A 21939-nucleotide genomic window follows, 5' to 3' on the forward strand; every position below is an offset into this window, starting at 1 on the left:
GGCAGTGGGTATATGAGAGAGATTGTATTCCATCGAAATAACTCTGGATCTGCCCGCGAATGAGGCGAGGGAGGGGCAGGTGTGTCGCTTCTTCTTTAACAGGGGAATGCTTCAGCTCTATCTGGTCAGGATCGGAGGGCAGGAAGTAGATGAAACAAGAAAATCCCATGAGACACTCATTTGTGAAGCCATGGCAAGCGTTTTAATGACAACTGCCACCACAGGTTAAATAAATAGCTTTGAAAATCTATTGTAAATGCTACAAATATACGTGTCCAACGTCCAACTAAGGTCACCAGGCTTCCAGGACCTTTTCTCAGCTACAGATTTTAGTCATAGAAAAAAAAAACAAAATCAATGGTCATCCCCTGGTATGTCTGTGAGTGCTGTTCAGCTGAGGGTCACAGTACCGGGTGTCCTCTCCCTCTGCCGATGGACGGAGAGCACCAGGCCCTGGACATCCTAGGAGTTCATCTGCTCACCCCTGCTTTTCATGTAATCACTCTGCTCCGAGTGGATACGATTCTGTGCTGTGCTGTTACACCGCTGTGCAAAGCCACAGTCTGATTGACAATCTAACATAGATTTTTTTTTTTTATCATTTTGAGCTTACGTTGGTTTACCCTGCCCAATAAAATCTGATAACTCAACTCTACCCCCAAACATCTTTTCTGTTAGTTCAGTACAGTGTTGGCTGTCTCTCGTGGTAGCCATGGCCCATCTGCCTGGCTCTGAACACCCTGCCCTTATGATCGGACTAACATCTCTCTACAGTGTTCACACTGAGGGAGACACCGAGTCTCTGACTTCACAGGGAGTGGCCGGGTGTCACAGTCTGCGCCCTGTTCTCCTGGCCACAGCCTATTCAGGTAGCTGTGAACACTCTTCCACCCGCTGGCCTGACCCAACTGCTGATGGCTGTGGAACTCGCTCTCCCCATGGGAGGAGCTGAGCACTTCCTATATTGTTAAAAAAAAAAAAAAAAGCCAGAAAAGGTCAACAAAGCAGGGAGATATAAAAACAGGTTAATGTTACAACATCAAGCTCGGACTCATTGATGGTCTTCTTACAAAGAGGAAAAAAAAAAAACCCTATCTAGTGAATAGAAATATAATTTATATTTCATTTAGGAAAATATACCACTCGGTCCTTGGAAATAAACATGAAATTCAATCAAATGGAAGCCTAGGACACAAGAAGGAGACATGGAAGCAAAAAGGGATATAGAATTGAATGTAAAATTCTTGTTCTTCCTAAGAGACAACTAGTACAAGATGTACTTCGTCCGGGGCACCAGGTTGATGGACACGGGCTATCCTCAGAAACATGAAGATTGAATTTAAATGGAGGGTGCCTCTTAGCAAGCCCTATGTTTACATTTTGTTCCTTTATTAGAAATATAAACCAACAGTCGTTTGTGTCTTTTTATTTGTCTTTTTTGTATTTTTTTAACAAATATTTTTGGTAGCTTGTCTGCAGTGTATCTTGAGTCAGAAAATAACCCTCTCACCTCTGAGTAGTCCTGTCATGGATCCACTCTGCCTCCCTGTGGAGTCAGAGACTCAAACTTCTGGAAACCTATCCATCCTCAACTGCTAAAAAACCAAACCAAAACAAAAAACCCTTTAATATAAAAACCTCCCTTCCCAGCTTCTAAACGGCTAGCTGGCATTTTGTGGGCCCCAATCTTCCTCGCTCAGTCCATTTGGGAGCTTGCTCCATCCAGCTACTCGGCCGAGGGAAGGAAGAAAGGAGGACACTGTCCGAGTTGGAGAGGTGGCCAGAATGCTACACATTGTCTTGGAATTTCTCCAGATAGGTTCTGAGGTCCTTAGATGTGCCCACATCTAGGTCTTGGCAGACCCATTTGATGTCATCGTCACCACTGAGGATAGAGTTCACTGTGGGGCAGTTGTCCTCGGGTGGCATGGTGAAGGTAGCAAACTTCACCTTCTTCATCTTGGAGGTGGGTGAGTTTGCAGGTTCCTGCCTGAGCTCCCTGCCCTGCCGCCCCCCGGAGCCGGGTGGCCTGTGGACCTGGCTCTGCATGTGCTTCTGGGAGCCACCATTGAGAAGCAGGTGGTTGCTCTCTTCGCAGCCTCCCAGCCCTCGGTCTATGATGGTCGTGTGTTCATCTTGGGGAGGTGACACATCCCCAATGTTCTCCAGGAGTTCTGCCTCATTGCCCAGCCATACCCAGTCGTGAGAGTGAGTCATGGATGCCTGGCCTTCCAGAGGCACCTGTTTGTGCCTATACTTGAAGGCAAAGGTGGCGCAGTTAATGAGAAAGACAAGGATGGCCAGGCAGAAGACCCCCAGGAGGGCGTACATTCCAATCTCCAGGTCACTCAGGCCATGGGCGGTCTGCATCAGACCATTCTCCTCCAGTGTACTTCCGGCTTTGGGGAGGTCCACATGGGCTGGGAAGTTGGTGAAGTCTATGGGGATGCTGTGTAGCCTGGCCCCATCCAGCCTGCCACTCTTCCCCACTTTGTTATCCAGCAGGGACTTGGCAGTGGTGGTGGTACTCAGCAGAGCCCCTTCCTCACGATCCCCAGGAGAGTTGCCATGGTAGCGCTCATCCTGGCCTGGGCGGTCCAGGTCCTGAATCTTCTGCCGGCGATCACTGGCATGGTTCTTTATTTCCTCCTCATCCTTATCGCCAGTCTTGATGGCGTCAGCATCGTCCCATCCAAACTTGACCCCCACGTGGCCGATGCCCACAGCTAGCACACTCTTGCGTTTGGATTTCTGACAGGCCTCAGCAATGGACATGTCCACTCGGAGCAATGGGCCCTGGCCTTCTCCTTCAGCCACCACAGTGGGCCACCAAGGTGAGAGGGGCTGTGGGATGGACACGACAGTTTCGTCCAAGGAGGTGGCTGTCAAGGAGAAGTCCTTGGTGTCATAGATGTCCAGGGGTGTCACTGAGCCATCACTGAATTGGAGCCATGTGCTGACTATAGCTTCCTGCAGGGACAGAGACCATGAGAACCACTTTGGGGGGGTGCCTTATCTCCAGGGACTCATCCTAGAACACCACTAAAGAAATAGGAAGGGTGACATGGAGTTTTGATCTGGTGCCAGTGAGGTGGGGGAAGTGAATATGCTTTCCATCCGAGAGATACCCTAACACGGCTCCAGCATCAGCCGGATGCAGAAAACACACACAGTCCTGGACCGGCTTTTTGTTATCTGCCAACCATTTGTTCCTGGGCTTCATTAGCCTCATAGGACAATGGAGACTTGTAGAGGTGGGAAACTGAGGCAGGAAATTCTGCCAGAGCCAAAGACCTGAAACTGAAAACTACGGGCTGGGAATGTGGACCAGTTGGTAACATGTCTGCCTAGAGTTCATGAAGTCCTGGGTTTGACTCCCCATACTGCCTAGCCTAGATGTGGTAGAGCATGCCTTTTATTCCAGGGCTTGGGATGGAGTTGGAAGCAAGGAGCTTGAGGTCATTCCAGGGTACATGAGACACTGTCTCAAAAAAGAGACTGCTTGTCTTCTCTCCTGTGATGGTTAATCTTGGTCATCAACTTGACTACATCCAGAATCAATAGAAGCCCTTGCTGCTGGGCACTCTTGGGAGGAATTTCCTTAATCAGATTACCCGAAGCAATAAGACCCATGCTAAACCTGGGCCACGCCTCTATTGGCAGCCCAGATAAGACAGAGAGGAAGGAAGCATTGCTTTTTGCCTGCTTGCCCTCTTGCTGGCAAGTTCATCTACCCTATTGCTGCAGCTGGTATTATGTCCAACTTCAGGTTTTCATCATGGACCAAAGACCAGCAGCCCTTCAGGAATCACCCAGAACTCTTGAGCTAGACTGGAACTGTAGAGACATCCAAGCTCACACTTTGAACAACTACCAGGCTCTCTACTTTTCCATCATGAGCCGGCCATTATTGGACTACCTGGACCACAGCCAGTAAGTCACTCTACTAAATCCCCTTCTAATGTATATCTTCATTCTTTCAGTTCTGTTCCTCTAGAGGACCCTGACTAATTTCTCTCCCCTCCCCACCTTATTCTTCCACAGGGTCTTAAAGGTGCCCTTTGCTTTGTGGGGAGAAACAGAAAAACAAGATTATCTTCCCTTTGGAAGTGTGCCATGGAACACTCTTTGCAGGACTGTCAGGTGGCCAATAGTGACATGCCTATGACACCTGGTGGGCTCATCTCAGCTGCCTTAGAACAGACCAACAGACCAGCAAAGTTCAGGCCAAAAAAGACCTGCAATCGTTCAGCCAAGGCCCAAACAGACATAAAAACTCTTCCACTGTGGAGACCAGGGAAGGGAGTTTGAGTGCTTCTGGCTCCGTCCTCATATGCTTGCTATGTTCTCAGTAAGCACAGACATTGCCTTCTGCACAGTCCAGGGATAATACACTGAGATGGTGGATACAGACCCACCTAGATGGAATGCTGCAGGGCATTTCCTGTGGGAGCCCTCACCTTCAGCACCGTGGACAGAGCCTTAACTTGCTGGTCACCAGGACAAACCTGGAACTCTATACGATTCTAACAGGGGAAGGAATCACAAACAGAGCACCTATGCATATTAGGGGTCAGCTCAGAGGCTGCGTCTCTTGCAAAGCAGATGCCACTACAACAAGTTTAAGCAGCATGTCCCTTGTCTGTCAGGTTAGCAAGAAGTTAGCAGAGCTGTGCTGTGCTGGAGACCCAGGGATCAGCCAGTGCCCAAGCCTCGTGGTTAGGTGTACCCAGAACAGCAATGCTTAGCCTTTCCCTAAAGGCTCACTGTGGTGTACCAGACCAGTCCTGATTGTGGGAGCCTTTCTGGTTGCTCACCTGGCCACACCCACCTTAGCCCCTATTGTGACAGCAAGAGGAGGCAGTGGGGAGCCTCTTTACATAAGACAGGTTGAAAAATCTCTTTCCTCTCTGCCACTGGTGGAAACAGGAAAGCTGTATTCAGTCCTGGGCTGGTGTGGCACTGCCTGTGGGCCACAGGGAGTGGGCCACAGGGAAGGGAAGCAGAGACACGGACTGGAAGCTGGACCCAAGTGAATATGGAACCACACGGAGTTCCTCGGCAGCAGAGCGAGGTAAAGCAACAGCTGCACAAGGCTCCCCCGATAAAAGCAAAACTCCATCTGTGGGTAGGCGGCAGGTGTCACAAAAGGCGCGTTAAAAATACACACAGGAGGTCTGTGGGATGGCTGAGTGGATCAAAGCACAGACTGTGCAAGCCTGACGCCACAGGAGTTCAATCTCAAAAACCCACTGTCAAGGTGAAAGGAGACAGGACGGACTGCTTAAATTTGTCTTCTGACCTCCACACATTTGCTGTGGCACGCACACGTGCATGCACACACAAACTCACACACACAAATACCCACACACTGTACTACTACTACTACTACTACTACTACTACTACTACTACTACTACTACTAATTTAAAAGCCTAGATGATCAGACTAATATTAGAGATTCAGGAACAACTGGAAAAGACTGGATTAAAATAAACCAAGAAAAAAATCGCTAATGAAATAAAATGGCAAAAGAGAAATTAAAGCAGAAACTACTCTAGGAGAGCAGAGGTGAGGGGGGAAAGGCAGGGATGTGTGGAGACCTACACAGAATTTCTAGAAATGGAAAACTGAGAGGCGTGTTGACAAAAGCCTGCAGTCTTGGGACTTGGGAGGTGGAGGCAGGAGGCTCAAGAGCGGAAGGTCAGTCTCAGTTACATAGCAAGTTGGAGGTCAGCCTAGGCTACACAGGACTCCCATCTCAAAGGAAAGAATGGGGGGAGGGAGAAAGTGAGTGAGTCTCTTGGGATGCCTTATACAGGAGGCAAGACATGCCTGAGGAGAGAGCCAGCTCAGCAGCCAACACAACCAGCATGCTTACTCAGAACTAGGAAGACATACAAGGCAGGCAGATGGAGAGGGATAAGGAGAGCAAGGACAGCCAGTGGTCCAGTTAGAAGCTTCAGGAGGAGATCGGAATGAGAAAGGCAAAATTAAGCACTGGCGACTGCAATCCAACATGAAGACAAATGGCAGCCGTGGAAGGAAGACTTCAGGTGGTGCTGTCTGGGCGCCTGGATCTGGCTGTCCCTGAAGGCATGAATGCCTGCCTACAGGCTTCTCCCTTCTGTTTAGGGTAACTGAAGCTGAGTCTACTGTTTGGAACAGAAAGGCCAGAGCAAAGTTCTGTAGAGCAAGGGGGATTGCACTGGCCACTGCTGACCGCTCCTCTGCTCTCCGCTATTTTAAAGTGTGACCATTTTATTGGAGGTTGAGAGAAAAAAAAATACAGGACAGGCAAGATGTAAATCTTGGCAGCTGCCTAGAAGAGAAAGAGAAAAGGGGGAGAGAGAAACCCTTCCTAATTGTTGAGTTAGTGCCAACAATGGAAGTCTGGAAACAGCTCTATGTGGGGTCTATACAGCTTTCAGAAACAAAACAAAACAAACAAAAAAACAAGAAAGCACAGAGGGCTGGGCACACTTAGGATTTTGTCCAAAGATGAGGGGGAAAAAAGGTAAAGGGGAATAGTTATGTTTCTGAGTTAGACTCTGCACTAATTTGAAGTCTCACGATGGTGTGGAACAGTTATCCTGCCGCTCAGCTGCCACGAGCTTGACTTTCCATCATCAACTCTGCGTATTCATCTTTGCTCACAAGCTTTGGAGCCTGAGTTCTTGAGTGAAGCCAGAGATGCCAAGGAATTCACAGCCACCAGGGCTGTCCCTGATGAACAGTGGATCGGTGGTGTTATACTGAACCCAGCTCCCTCATCCTTTGAGCGTGGTACATCCCTGGCCTTTTCTAGTCTGGTAGGTCTCTCTGGCAGCATCGGTGGGTGAACTTGTCTTCCTCAGTGGCTGAGCGGGTGACATAGATCCAGGACCTGCCCTTCCCTTCCTTGTACGCTGCCTGCTTTGTCTGCTGAGGGGCCTTCATTGTCCAGATAAACAAGCAATCCTTGCTTCAGCCTCAGCATGTGGGGAAACTGATACGGACAGAGTGTGGCCCTGTGCCTTTGGCTTCTACACTTGGAAAGCTCCATCTGTGTCACCCATTCTCATACTCACGCCACCTGCCAGAATCCCAGGCAACTCATTTAGTTTTTTTCTTCCACCCAAGCTTAAAAATAAGCAAGGCTCATATTCTGGATTTTCAGAAAGGAAGCTATGAAGGACACACACAGGAGTGCCTGCCTTGTGAGATAAAACGCTGTTCGTTATGGCTGCCTTTCATCTGGAATTAATTTTTCTTCTCCCACCTGGACAGAGAAGTACGTTAATATAAACCAAGTCCTGCTCCAAGGACCGATAGTGGGATTGAAACTTCATTCTTGTCAGGGCCATTTCCATCAGCTCTGCCTTGTGATTGAGATCTGGTCCTGCTATCGTCTCATTACGGCGAGGCTGGAAACCTCACTGGAGAATCCAACCCACATCTCCCAAGATGATAAATGCAGAGTGACTTCAAATAACACGTGGCCACCAGTGATTTAGACCCTGCTTCTTTAGAGAGTCATACTTGCGAATTGAAGCTGCTCTATCTATAAGTCTCCTGCATCTGGCCTGGGCATCCAATTACTGCTGGTTGATGAAGACAGATGGGTCTTCATCTGTTGGATGTGGACAGTGGTTTTATCTTACATCCTAGAGGCTACGCTGCCTGTCCATTCTAATCCATGTTCCATCTTAGCAAAGAGCTTCCAGCTTTTTGACTTTTTTTTCCTCTGTTCTTTGGACCCTCATCTTTTTTCTTGCATGCATGAAGTTCCGAGGTTGATATTAGGTTTCTTCTTCAGTGGTTCTCCACCTTGATACAGGGTCTTACTAAACCTGAAGCTTGCTGATTCAGCTAGGTTTGCTGGCCAGCAAGCCCCTGGAATCCTATGGTCTCCACCTCTTCACAACTGGGCTTTAAACGTGTATCACTTTTCACTCTCATTTACAAACTGGAACACACCATCAATTCCTGTCGTCAGGGAGAAGGGCGGAGGAGCCATCACTGCAGACTGGACAAGGCTGGAATGCACGCCCAGTCTCTCTAGCTGATGTTCGGGACCAAAGTCTACTATGCTGGACAGGATGGCTTGATTTTGTTTTGCTTTGTTTTGTTTTGTTTTGTTTTTGTTGTTGTTGTTTTTTGAGACAAGGTTTCTCTGTGTAGTCCTGGCTGTCCTGGAACTCACAGAGATCAGCCTACCTCTGCCTCCCCAGTACTGGGGTTAAAGTCGTGCACCACCACTGCCTGGCTCAGGATGGCTTTTCAAAGACAGCTTGGTAGAGTTTCCAGAAGCTGGGCACATGGTGAGGGATGCCCTTTTCATCTGTGTCACATGGTGAAGTTCTCTATGGGACAGAGATGGCTTCCTGGGCTACCTAGCCAGGGGATGGTGGAGTTATTGCCCCCTTTAGGGTCACGAGTTCCTGCTGCTGATGGTAGAGGAGGGTGACAGAGCCTGGGGCAGACTATATTGTGGGTGAGGGAAGTGAGAAGTGGGGGAAGAGGAACTGATGGTCACAAGGACCTAAGTGAGGCACCTAGATAATTACAATAACTGACTATGAGATGGGGACCTCGTCATTCACAACAAGGATCTTGCTCCCAAACAGCAAACCCCTGGAAGTAGATCATTCCCTGGATGAGAAGTCAGCACTGAAACACCCTGAGTGTAGGGCCCAGCTGGGTTTCCACAGAACTGGGACAATGTTGCAGTAAGTTGTTAGGCAGTCCTAATCATTACACAGCAGTAGCTAGCTGATACACCCATGTGTGCTGAATACCATTCCAGGGTCCTTGGACCCTACAGCAGGGATGATGAGTTCATGTGGATTTCACAAATCATGTGCCACCTATTGGCACCTCTAAGTCATAAAATAGGCAGCTTGTGTCTGCCAATACTTAAACCCTGCAGGGCATCTGGGATTTTTCTGGTTTTCCCTAGAAGCACCAATCACCCCAGCTTTGCTCTGCCTGCACAGATGGTCACTGTGTTCTGTCTTCGTAGTATGTCTATTCCCACAGAGCCTGTTTTGTTCCATTATACTGTGTGAAGGACTGGAGGCCCCACTGCCTCCTTGTCTGGTCTAGAACATGTTGCCCATGCCACTCACAGCAGGCCAAACTCCAGGCAAACCCTGTCCACATTGGGGTTTACATGGAGCTTCACTTCAGCCTGCCAACTTCTCCTGGATGTGTGTCACCCGTGGGAACCAGCTTTGGAAACAAAAGGCTGAGCCAATATGAGGCCTACCCTGGTGGAGTACTCAGGTCCCCAATGCTTCTGTTCTTAACAGGGATGGGTAGTGACTGACACTCACAAAGGGAATGGTCACAGAGACCTTCTTTGTAGCACACAACAGTTGTTTCCAATATAATTCACAGACATGAGATGAAGTGGTTGCCTCTAAGGACTGAGGTCCAGGTTGGGTCCTTCCAGAGCTCTACCTCCAGAATCTTGTTCAGTTCAGAAGTATGCGGTACTCCATATTTCCTTCTCCCTTTCTACCAGCTCCCAACCTCCACTGACTTGTAATGGTGTTTGCTATGAGCCTACTGTGCACAGCAGAGGGCCAGCTCTGCAAAGCATTGCCCCCACAGAAAGTTACCCCATAGCCCATTTCCAGAAGGTCAACAGCAAACACAGGTATGGAGTACATGTTAGCAGCAATTTCTGTGGTGTAGTGAATGCATAATAGAAGTGGGAGAGGAGGCAGAGATCGACAGGGCTGTGAGGATGGCCTTAGTGAGCAGAGGGGGTTGAAACTATGGGTGGAAAATGAGCCAACAGTGTTGAGGGGAGAGTGAGCTCAGGGGAACACATCTCAAATCAGAAGAAATGCAGGGAAAGAATTTCAGAAGAACATGGCAGGCAGGGACCTGTGAAGCAGCAGGGAGTTCCAGAAAGTTGGGGACAGAGAGCAGGCAGGATTGTACCTGCCAGGGTATATGGGTCCTGGAGGTATCTGTATCATTAGGGAAACACAAGGGGGCAGTTGACCTGGTCTGATCCTTGCATCCTCAGCCCAGGGGAGGGAATTGGGGAAGGCCTGGGAGGAGGCTGTGGGAGTGAGGTGAGATTGGGTGGGAGTGGGTGAAGGTTGGGATGAGGGAGAGGAGTGGGAGTGGAGAATGCTCTGGGAGTGGTGTCCAGTGAGGTGGAGTGAGTAGATGGAGGAATAGAAGTAGGGTGAGAAGCGGGATAAGGGTGAGGGGTGGAAGGAGGGTGAGGGGTGGGAGCTGGGTGAGGGGTGGGAGCTGGGTGAGGGGTGGGAGCTGGGTGAGGGGTGGGAGCTGGTGTGGGGTGGAATCTGTTTGTGTTGGGACTGGTTTAGTGATGGGAGTGGGGTGAGTGGGGTGAGCTGAGTTAGGGGTTGAACTTTGGGTAAGGGCTTGCAGTGGGTGAGAGTATGGACTGGGTTGGGTTTGGTAGTGGGGTGAGGGTTGGGAGCTCGTTGAAGGTTGGAAGATGGTCGAGGGGTGTGAGTGGAGTTGTGGCGTGGGAGCGTGGTGAGGGCTGCAAGTATGGGGAGGGTAGTGAGTGTGGTGTGGGGTGGGACTGTGGCGTGGGTGGGAGCGGGAAGAAGCTGTCAGTCATCTTTCTCCACTCTTCTGCTGAACCAGCCCCATGGTCTCCCCATCCCACCTCAACCCCTACCTGTTTTGGGGCCCGCAGCAGCTCCTCAGCTGTGACCACAGCTGTGGTAGCCTTGTTGTTCTCTGCAATGGGGTGCAGGGTCATAGACAGCCCAGCCACCACCTGGACAGTCAAGTCTGTCAGGGACACTTTGTCATCCAGCACAGTTACTGTCTTCTCTGCCAAGATGGAGTCGGACAGTGGGGACAACACCTGTGGAAACAGAGGGAGCACAGAAGTGCCATCATGCCCATTTCCAGGTAAAGGAACCCATGTTAAGACTCCCTATGCCCCCGTAGATGGGCCAGAGGTTCTGAACATAGACCATAAGGAGGCACACAGGCTTCTGTCACTGTTGTTGGCTCCACACTGAGCCTTTTTGAGCAGCCAAGGCAGTCCTTCCCTGAAACTTTACTTCCATTGGTAAATAGAAATAATCACAAAACCATTCCATTTTAAGAAGGAAGAGCCCCTTCCCTTTAGGTAATGGACCATTCGTATGGTGCACAACCTAGTTAAGTGTACTTGATGATCCTGCAGGCTGGACGCATGAAGAGCTGCACACAGACTCAGTGCAGCATGAATTAAATTCTAAGGGAACTATGGATCAACTGGGATAACAGAAGTCTATCAGTCCCCTGCCTTCCATCATCACACTGCCTCTTTGCAGAAAGCCACCCTGTCTCATCCTACAAGCCCAGGGTTGGGCTGGAACTGTGCAGGTGAAATGACGGAACATTTATCATGGGGTTAGCATCCGCCAGGACATTCTAGAAGGGTGGTGAAAGTCAAGTGGGACTTGAGGGGTGGAGGAAAGCTACTCCTGTCTGTTATCTGACCCAAACCCAACCATTCTATACATTCTTTTGAGTGATACAATATTATAAATTGTATTGAATTAAACACACAAGATAATGGAGTCAAGAAGAGAGAAGGGAAATTCTAGGCCCACCCTTGCCTTTGCAGCAGCAGTATACAGGGCAAAGGCAAGTCTTATGCAAGGGGATAGAAGGCAGTCTGGAGAACTATGTGGGAGGTGGGACTGGTGGGAACATGGGTGCAGCCCTTGAGGTGGGTTCCCATGGGTAAGGGGAGACTGGAAATGGAAGGGCTGGTCCAAGTCCAATTCTTGTTCCCATGTCACCTTGTGGAGCCATCATGGAGACAATGAACTGGTCACAGTGACCTGCCTTACCCCCAGGGCACCCCTAGTCCCAGGAAGAATGGTACCAGCCAAGGACACAGAGCCCAAGTTCCTGCTTCCTACCTGGATGGTGGTCATCCCAACTTCCCGCCCAACCAGGACCCTGCTGTCCTGCAGGGTGGCTATGTGCGGGGACTCCAGCTTCATGAAGTCAGCCACCAGGTGAGTGATGTCAGACTGCCAGTCTGGACTGAGGAGGTGACTCAGCTGGCCCCAGGGCCCAGCACCCTCCGACACAAACTGGGTGAGGACGCGCACCGTGGCATGCTGGAACTGCAGGGCACAACCCCGGCCTCTCTGCTCCTCTTCTTCCTCCTCTTCGCTGTCCCGAGTGGGTCTGTGTGGGAAGAAAGGTGCTGTCACAGACATGGGGGGAAGAAGCATAGAGCACCACAAGAGGGCAGGTGAATGCCTCAATCTCAGAAGGCGATGCTCAAGACGGGAGTCTCGGGCCCCCACGGGAGCCAGGCATCCATTTCTGGGCAATGCAGAGGCTTGAGCGCATTGCCTGGCAAAAAGACAGCTGCCATTTCCTAAGCTCACACAGCCCCATAAGCAGTCACTCTGTGTGTGTGTGTGTGTGTGTGTGAGAGAGAGAGAGAGAGAGAGAGTGTGTGTGTGTGTGTGTGTGTGTGTGTGTGGGAGAGAGAGAGAGAGAGAGAGAGAGAGAGAGAGAGAGAGAGAGAGAGAGGAAGAGAGAGAGAGAGAGAGGAGAGAGGAGAGAGGAGAGAGTGAGTGAGTGTGGGCACATGTGTGTATGTGGAGCCAAATGACAACCTCAGGTGTCATGCCCAGACATTTTCTGTTTCCTTTGAGACAAAGTCTCTTCTAGGTTCAGAACTCACGGATTAGGCTAGGCTGGTTGAATATCAACGCCCCACCTGTCCGCCCATGCCCAGCATTTTCTTTTAATGTACAGTCTAGGGATGGATCACAGGTTCTTCTGTTTGCACAGCAAACACTTTATCGACTCATCTCCCTAGGACACTACTCTTCTTGACTCTTCAAAATGAAGGGGTTCTGGGGAACCGTCTGGGCACTCCCTGACAGTCTGTAAGGGAGAAGTGTGAGTGAGATACTGGGCTTTGGTGGCAGCCCTCACTCAGCTGAGATGGGCTCGTTCAGGGAAAACTGTGATCCACGCAGGGGAATGGTCCAGGGTGAACATCACCCCACTCTGCCAGGGGACCTGGAACTGTGACCTTTAAAGAGGATGCTATCAGGGTGAAGGAGATCATGGCTGTGGGAACACCAGTGTCTACTGCATTCTGGGTCCTGCCCTAGTCCTGTCGATGGCATCTGTAAATCCAGTCGGTGCTGTTGTGGCTGAGGACATCTTCTCACCCACTGCTCACCTCTTGCTGGCCACGATGGGAACCCGCCAGCCCTTAACCTGGCTGAGTTCTGTGTCAGAGACCTCGATCTGCAGGGGAAGCCGGGGCACCCACACAGTGACATGCAGGGGTGCGCTCAGATGCTGGTAGGTGAAATTCACCACGGAGTCCACCTTGCCCTTGATCTCTTTGCCATTGACAAAGACATAGTCACAGTGGTCTGACACCTGCGAAGACAGAGAAGATGGAGGTCACGTGGCCGTTTTGATAACCCACATTCAGTTCTTTTAGAGAGAATGCATGCATGTGCATGTGTGCATGTGTGTGCGTGCATGTATGTGCATTTGTATGGATATGTGTGCATATATGTATGCGTGTGTATATATGTGCATATGTATGTAATGTGTGTATGTGTTATGCATTTTGTGTATGTATATATATATGTGTGTATGTGTATATGTGCATATGTGTATTATATATATGTGTGTTTGTAGGTACCTATGGCATGTAAGCACATGCACACACACATACAAAACTGATGTTGGGTATCTCCAGTATCATTTTCCACCTTAATTGAGAACTCATTAATTGAGCTAGGCCGGCTGGCCAACAAACCTCTGGGTCCTGCCGTGTTGCCCCCTTCAGTGCTGGGATTACAGGGATGTGCCCCCATACCCAGTTTTCATACGGGTGTAGGGAATCTAAACTCAGGCCCTCTTTCTTGGTGAGCACTTTCTAGACTGAGCCATCTGCTCTGCTTCCAGTTTGATCGACTTTATTGTGAAACACACTTGTTTCCAGCGCAGAGCCCCAGACAAGGATCCAGTGTCATTGGCTTAACCGGAAACCAAACCTAGAGAATAAGAGTGTGAAAGCAGACCCGGGTATACAGAGAAAGAGAGAAGCCAGTGGAAAGGTGCACTGGCTGCTACTGGGTGCCTCGTGAAAGCATCCATAATTGCCCATCTCATGGGCAAGAGGCATGATATTTTCCAGCTTCCAGTTCTCAGGCTGAGGTTGCCTTTGCTGGGAAAGAAAGCAGAGAACAAATGGAAGTAAGAGCTTTCAAGCTCCCGGTGAACTTGAATCTGCAGAGAACTGCGGCTGAGGCTGAAGTCTGGGTGTGTATGTGGGGGCCTCCAGGAGCACGATGCAGGCTGATGTCTGCTCAGAAGGTAAGCGGCTCCACTCCCCAGATGGCCGAGGGGCCTGGCAGCTGCCCAGTACATGCCTTCTCACAGTCTCTGTACCCCCCTCCCCCCAGTTCCATTGGTCATCCATGGTTCTCAGACTTTGGTCTAGGGACACACTTCCACCCAAGTTTGCCTGGCCTGAGCATGTCAAGAGTCCCTGGGATGCTGCTCCCCCCAGGACCTCTGGGATCTTTACATTTGTACTATCACTGTTCTCGTGAGAGTGGGGTGGGATATCATGGGTGACTTCCTGCCTTTGTCTGGGTCTGCTCTCTTTCCTTTGCTTTCCCTCCCCTTTCTTTCCATTTCTGCTTTTAGAAGCCTTGTCCTCAAGACGGGTGAAGGGTGGGAGTGGGGTAAGGTGTGGGAGAGGGGTGAAGGGTGGGAGTGGGGTGAGGAATGAGATGTGGAGCAAGAGGTGTGAGTGGGGCGAGTGGTGGGATTGGGGCTAGGGGTGGGAGTGGGGTAAGAGGTAGGAACTGGGTGAGGGGTGGGGGTGGGAGAGGGGTAAAGGATGGGGAGAAGCAAAAAGTAGTAGGGGTGGGGTGAGCGGTTAAAGTGGGGTGAGGGGTGGTACAGCCAAAACAACTGAGAGAAAGCGAGACCCTAAGATGAGGTAGAAGCAACTGTGACGCATACGTAAGAATTTAATCTGAAAAGTTCCATCAAGTTCTTAACCTTTCTAGGTCCATTGACTACAATGAGAATCTACTTAGAGATGATTTGTACTGGCAAGTTGCATACAGGTACAGTCTGGCAACCATTTCTGAGCTAATGGTGTTACCCACATGACACCACACTGAGCTCCAACTGTCATTTGCATATCTCTCTCCTACTAGACAGTGTCCTCTGGAAAGAGTAGAGCCCCACCAGGGTATCTGGACCTCACCACATAACACCCTGTACTGAGCAATAGCTGTTATGATCAGTCACCCTGCTCTTTCTGCAGAAGGACCAGGTATGGCTACTCTGGGCCCCACTCTTGTCTCTTCTGTTTGCGGGGCAGATGGTGAGGGCTGGGCAGAGAGAATTCTCTCCATCTGCTGGGGACTGGCATGGAGCAGTTGGGAGGGGCCACGGGAAGGGGTCTTTTCACTCACCGGTCAAGAGTGGTTTAAAATGGCTTCCACACTGTGTGAGGATGGGAAGCAATTTCAGTCATTGTCCCAGACTTATCATTAGCATGTAAATGCTGTCCCGGATCGGGGAACATATTAGCATAATAGCCAAGCATAGAGTCTATCACTAATCACATCTTTAATCAATGTTGTAATTTACAGACCATTGACTTGCCTCATTTATTACCTTTCTGAGCTCGGGTGGGTGGGAACCTTGCCTCTCCAGAATATATAAATGATCAGGAGGGACACCAAAGGTACAACGGAGCTACACATGATAGAGCCATCGTCCCTTCTGTTCCTGATGGTGTCACCGGTGTCTGGGGAAGTCTCTGAATGAATTAATCATGTCCTAAGCGGCTGGCAGTGGGGACGAGGGTACCACACAAAATGAACAGGTTCTCTTACAAAAAGAAACCGATCCCTGCAGGAATGTTTCCAGCTCATTGGCTGTGTTTCTCAGAATCTTTTCATCTCTGTTAGTGGGCTGTGCACGTGAACCGAATGCTCGCTCAGTGGGAAATCGGGCCAGCATTAGGTACCTGTCCACGGAGACCTGGAGGGAAAGAGCTAGGTTGCGGGGTACATAGCCAATTGTCTTATTTTGATGTCCCTTAGGGGTTGGTATTTTCTGAGGACACTACCTGCCTCCTGGGGGAGACCCTGCGAGTCAGTTTCCATGGAGAAAGCATAGGTGCCCACTGCTAACCGTTGATGTCTAGGGAACTCTCATCTAGCCACTAGGGACTTTAACGGTTTGTGGACACACAGCCTGTAGTATCCATCCCAGCCTCTAACTTTTGAAGACTGTGGTGAGACCACACTCACGTGTCTCACAGGGTCTTGTATGATGCTAGCCTGGGACCCCTCTGAGAATCACTCCTTCAAATGATACAGCTATGCATCGTCTATCCCTATTGTGCCCATCATTGCTCTAATTACTAACCATAATACTTTAAATGCCATCTCTAATAGCAGCCAATCTTCAAATATCCAACTCTTTTCTTCCGCATCTCTGCTCGAGGTAGTCTCACAAACCTTAGCCCTGTTCAGCCTTCTTGTCAAAATAAGATTACATAATGTTCATTTCAAATGCAGCAGATCCAATAATCAGACTCCTGGCCCAATTCCTTTCTATTTTGGTGACCACCACTGTGTATGAGTGGAATTCAGGCCCAGGGAAATCAAACTTGCCTCCTGGACATCCCTGAACTCATGAGCCAGCTCTGTACATATAGAATGCCAATGGCTCCTATGTAACCAGATCTCATTTCCCACTTGCAATATGTCCTCCCCCCACCAGTGCTGCAGAAACCTCACGGGAGCTTGGCATACAGACAGTATCCTATTTTGCAGATGAGAACCCCGAGGCCTGCTGAGGAGGGCAGCTTGCCCACAGCAGAGAGGACGAATTCCATTTATAGCCACGAGTTCAGAGCTCACCCAGACTGCTCCAACCCTGCATGTTAACAGACTCTAACATGAGACGGTGGCCTTGACCCAGCTGGCCTTCCTGCCACATGGCTCTCTGTGTCGTTTCCATTGCTGAGGTGGCAGGGAAAGGCAGGCACGGAGAGGAGCCGCTGACTGGCAAGTGGGATGTGGACTTCAGCCAGGCCCGCAGCATGCCGGAACCCTTCCTCAGGCTGCCCTGGCCCTTGTCCATTTGGTCCACCCCAGGCCAGTCTGCTTGGACAGGCTGTGCCTTTCTGAGCTCAGGCAGGGGACAGATGGTCAGGAAAATAGAGTGTGAGCCGAAGGAAGGAACTTGGTGAAGATCTGGGCAGGGTTGGAGGAGACCAGGGGGAGGAGATGGTGTCTGCCAGAGCTACAGTGTGTTGGGAGGTGAGTGGGCTTTAAGACATGCTCAGAATTTACTTCATTCCAGAACATGGTTATGGCCTTTGGACATGGGGACTTTGCAAATGCCATTAGTTAAGGAAGACACCACTGTGGCTTACACATGACCTAGATCTTCAATTTGTACCCCAGGACAAGCTTTAATTTTATTTTTTTTGAATCCTAGACTCTGTAAAAGCCCTTAACTGATGGTCAGACTCATTGTCACAGCCTGTTACTATTCCTACCGCCGTTCCTATGTTCTCTTTGTCTTCTCTGTCCCAGCTTATGGCTTTTCTGGAAATCATGGTGCTCATGATTGGGAGGTAGGGTGGAACACTACAGTTGGAAGATACTGTGGAAGAGGCCAGGGTTGCACGTCAATACTCCGAAAGGCTCAGTGACAGTTCTTCATGCCAAAGGATGGGTACACCTTAAATGTCAACTGTACTAACACTGAGAAACTGAGTTTGAGTAAGGTACCTATGCTTTCAAGTCAAGCACTATCTATCTCTTCTGCCCACACACCTATCATTTTTAACCCTGGAGGCTTGTCTTTGTCACGTGGGTCTTGGGAGCTCTATAGATGAGTCATGGATACTGAGACTCAGAGTGGCTGGGTTCCCTGCAGTCACTCAGAAGGCAACTGACCAAGCAAAGGTGTGGGTAGGGTCTCTGTCTGTCTCCAGCCTCCACACTAAGTTGCCACACTGGACACTTTCAGGACATGAGCAACACCCCACAGAACACTAGGCATATGCCTTAACCTTTGCCCTGCTGACTAGAGCTGTCAGATGTGTCTTGTAGGATGCTTATGAACATCTTCTGCATCCCTAGATGTCAATGGTCCCAATCCTACATATCACATATCTGTCTCAGATATTGCCAGGTATTCTCTGGGGAGAGATGACATCTGGCAGAGCCATAGTTCCGGGGCCACTGAGTAGTAGTGATGCTTTTTCCCTGAAACTTTGTGAAATAGTAATAAGTTCAGTAAAGTTTAGTGTCAACAGGATCCCTGGGACAAACCAAGGCTTGTCAGATAACCAAAGAACCCTTGGACAAACAAACCCCAGAAAATTGCTCCTGTGTCCTGGAGCCAGAGCAGGGATCTGGTTACACAGGGGTCAAGTTACCCTTTCATCCCGTGCCACAAGTTTGCAGCTAGGACCCTAGGATCCACTCACTGAGTTTATGCCTGGAGATTATGACAGGCCACACTGGAAATATCACAGAGTCCTCCCTTAAATACCAAATCATTAGCCCATCACTGCTGGTGTCTAGCGATCTATGGACAAAGGAGCTCCTGGAAAAGACATGCTAGGTTATAGACTGAGGCAGCACCCTTAGGGAGGAGGCCATCATGGGCATTGTGGATCAGGTACAGACAGCCCTGTACAAGCTGGCACTTAAGGTGTTTGTTACATATGCCCCCCTTTTAATAGGCTCAACCGTCCCTCTCCAGGAGGTCATCTTGTTCAAAGTCACCCCAACCCAATACTGTTTAGCACAATGCCTGGATAGTATTTCTGCATCTTTTGCTGTTGGTTTCCTCCATCAATGGCAGGTTCGTGAGGGTGGGTCCTCAACTGTTTTATTTCCTGTCACCTTTGTCTCAGGACAGCAATCAGTCTTCACCGAGTGAGTTAGCCTGTGATTTATGAAGACACCAACTGTGTACTGTCAACGCTTGTATGATTCAAGGATCAAGTAGAACAACTTCAGGCACATGATCCATGCCATGTCACTAGCTGTGAGACAGCTTTATTTTAAAGGTAGGGGACTAGATACTTTGTGATGCCACCAAGACACTGGCAATACAGATACAGCATCTATATCTTCCACAACCCTTGTTCTGGGTATCTGTGGGCTAGCTGCTCACTGCGCTTCTCCAGTGTCCTGACCCTTCATCTTCCAAAGGTACCTCAAGGTAGAAAAGAGGTCTTCACGAACAGATGCTGAGGCACTGATGAAGCTATATATGGGGCAGAGAAAGGCTAGATCCTTCAGCCTTGGAAGCCTTTTTACCAGGCCTGCTGGCTTGCTTTCATGGCCCAGCATTTCCAGGCAGAGAGATTCACAGTGCACTGCCAGGAATCTGGGAAAATGACTGCAAGAAGCTGCTGTTAATACAAAAGAAACCAGGGCTGAAAAGCCCTTGTGTATGTTGAATATATTTAGACGCATTTATGTATATGTGTGTGCATGTGTTTAAGGTCATGTATACATGGAAGAAGCCACAAAAAGAAGAACCTGGGACACTGTTATACAGAATATCTGGGGTCCAGAGAAACTGGCTCCAGAGTTTGTGTGTATGCTATATGTGTGTGCATATATATCTGTGATTATATTCTATGTATACATGGGTGGTTTATGTGTGTATGTCTATGAAAGTATTATTTGTGTGTGCATGGATTATGTGTGTATGTGTCTGTGAATATACTGTGTGTGTTTGGATTGCGTGTATACATGCATGTCTGTCAATGAACTATGTATGTGTATGTGTGCATGTCTGCGAGTAGATTGTGTGTGTGTGCGCATGCGTATAGCACATGAGAGTAGAAAGGGGACGAAGAGGGAGGAAGAGATCTAAAGGGAAGGGAACAAGAGAAGGTGATGAAATTTGTGTGACAAAAAGGAGGGCAACTTGGAGTGGAGAAGAGGACCAGCCAGGGCGTAGGTGGATGGATGGGAGGAGAGTGGGGGAGGGACTGGATAAGAATAGGCATAATGACACATAATAGCGCCATATATATGAAAATATATAATATATATGAGGATATATATGGAAACCCATTACCTTTTATAGTAACTAAAAGTAATTCTAAAGAATCGAAAATAATTCTAAAGTTCATGGGGGCTCAAGATACGGTTCAGCTTTTGAGGGAATTAGCTGCTCTTATGACCAGAGTTTGTTTTCCAGCATCTGCATGGAGGCTCACAACCATCCATAAACTCCAGCTCCAGGAAATCCAACACTCCTTTCTAGCCTCTCTGAGCGCACGCGTGCTCCCACACACACACATGCAAACACACGCACACAAATAAACATAGTTAAAAATAAAATCTCATACTAAAAGTCCATGGTGAAAAATAATATGGATGGCCTGATGTCATTCTTACAAATGTGTGGCCACTTGTATAAATCACTGGTTTGTACATGTTAGACCTGAGAACAGCCACCCTCCCCACAGGGCCAAGTTGACAGATTGGACAGATTGAGTGACCCAGACAGTAGCCATTAGGGAGTGGTAGCCATTGGTTGATTGGCAGGTATCTGTTTAAGGGACACTTCCTAGAGTGCTTGGATGGGAGAACATGGATCAGTGTGTTGTATCTGTTTGGACTCTCCCAAGATGCCAGAGAACTCCCAAACTTGTGGTCAGTTACTGCCCATTACATAAGGCCAGAGTTTCCCAGAGCCAGGGTTCCTCCCCCAAGATACCACTAGCTACATACTCATGTGTCATGAACCCTATCTATACCCATTTATGAGATGACATTCAAGATATGGGTTTAGGAAACTACTGGAATGGTGGCTGCTCTGTACTGGACCCAGGAACCCCATTCTGTCACACAAAGCTATGGCAATGAAAACATCTAGACCCACCCTCTGTACATGCAGCAGAATGGACACTTGTCATACGTACACTCCCTGCTTTGCCCCACAGTGTGCCAAGTCGCACACAGGAGCTCTGCAGAACTGGTGACCTCAGACCAGAGCCGGAATCCAATCCCAGGGATGAGGCTAGGAGATTAACCTAAGCTCTGGAAAAGAGCACAGGTTCTGAGGATATGAGTCCAAGACCCAGAGGGAGGAGCTAGATTCTGCAGATGGGGCTGATTGCAGGGACTCACTCCTACACTAAAGCTGCCTGCTCCACACCTCTCTTGCTGATTGGACACTCTGCTCTGCTGGGTCAACAGCCAGGGGATGACCACCTCCTGCTTCATTCCAGAAGGCAATTTTCATTTCGAACACACTTATTTCCCTAAAGATACTGATTGCATCCCTGGAAATATCAACAACGGGCTCCATGCCATTACCCCTTATGTGAAGTTAAAGGTTGCTCTCTGTGTAACCACGGTGGCATTTATTTCTGGATTTGCTTCCCACCTGGCTTTCTTAGCTAGAGGTAGCTTCTCTGCCTCTAGGAAATTAAGCGGATGTGGAATGGTCCTCCCAACAAGTTGCTGCCAACCGAGATCCCGTGTTGTTCCATCAACATCTCCCATGCCCCACCTACTACCAGCCCAGCTCAGTGGCAACCTCTGCTCCCTACTTCTATGAATTCAGCTCAGAGAAAATTTAGGTCTCTTGCACTGCATGGTGAGTATAGTGAATAAGGGTGATTAATTTGAAAGTTTCTAAAGGAAGAGATAAGTAACAGTGGTGTGAGCGAATGCACAGCCTCTCAGAGGCATTTCTTGAGGGGTAGATTTAAAAAAAAAACAATGTTCTTTATGGTAAATAGATTTAAGTTTAATTTGATAAGTGCAAGAAGGGGAAAGAAGGAGAGAGAAAAGAAGGAAGGGAGAAAGGAAGGAGGAAGCAGGAAGAAAGGAAGGAAGTGACTGAGAAATCTGAAAAATACAATTACACGGTGCAGAATGAAGAA

General features: G+C 49.0%; 1 protein-coding gene across 2 annotated transcripts in view; it reads right to left on the minus strand.

Annotated features, from left to right (window-relative positions):
• Positions 1-246: 246 nt before the first annotated feature.
• The window catches only part of Tmem132c (transmembrane protein 132C), a 301046-nt gene continuing 279353 nt past the window's right edge, over positions 247-21939 (minus strand). Inside the window, exons 6-9 of one of the 2 annotated variants that reach the window (XM_050146639.1) lie at positions 13192-13397; positions 12095-12173; positions 10654-10845; positions 247-2970 (exon numbers count right to left, since the gene is read on the minus strand). In XM_050146639.1, the coding sequence (XP_050002596.1) occupies positions 1789-2970; positions 10654-10845; positions 12095-12173; positions 13192-13397 (1659 nt within the window). In that variant the 3' untranslated portion in view covers positions 247-1788. Of the gene's footprint in view, positions 2971-10653; positions 10846-11899; positions 12174-13191; positions 13398-21939 lie in introns of both variants that reach the window. The other variant, XM_050146638.1, reaches the window with a different exon arrangement.

Source organism: Alexandromys fortis, unplaced genomic scaffold, assembly GCF_014885135.2.
Source record: "Alexandromys fortis isolate MF-2015 unplaced genomic scaffold, M_Fortis_MF-2015_v1.1 scaffold_56, whole genome shotgun sequence".
Lineage (NCBI taxonomy): Eukaryota > Metazoa > Chordata > Mammalia > Rodentia > Cricetidae > Alexandromys > Alexandromys fortis.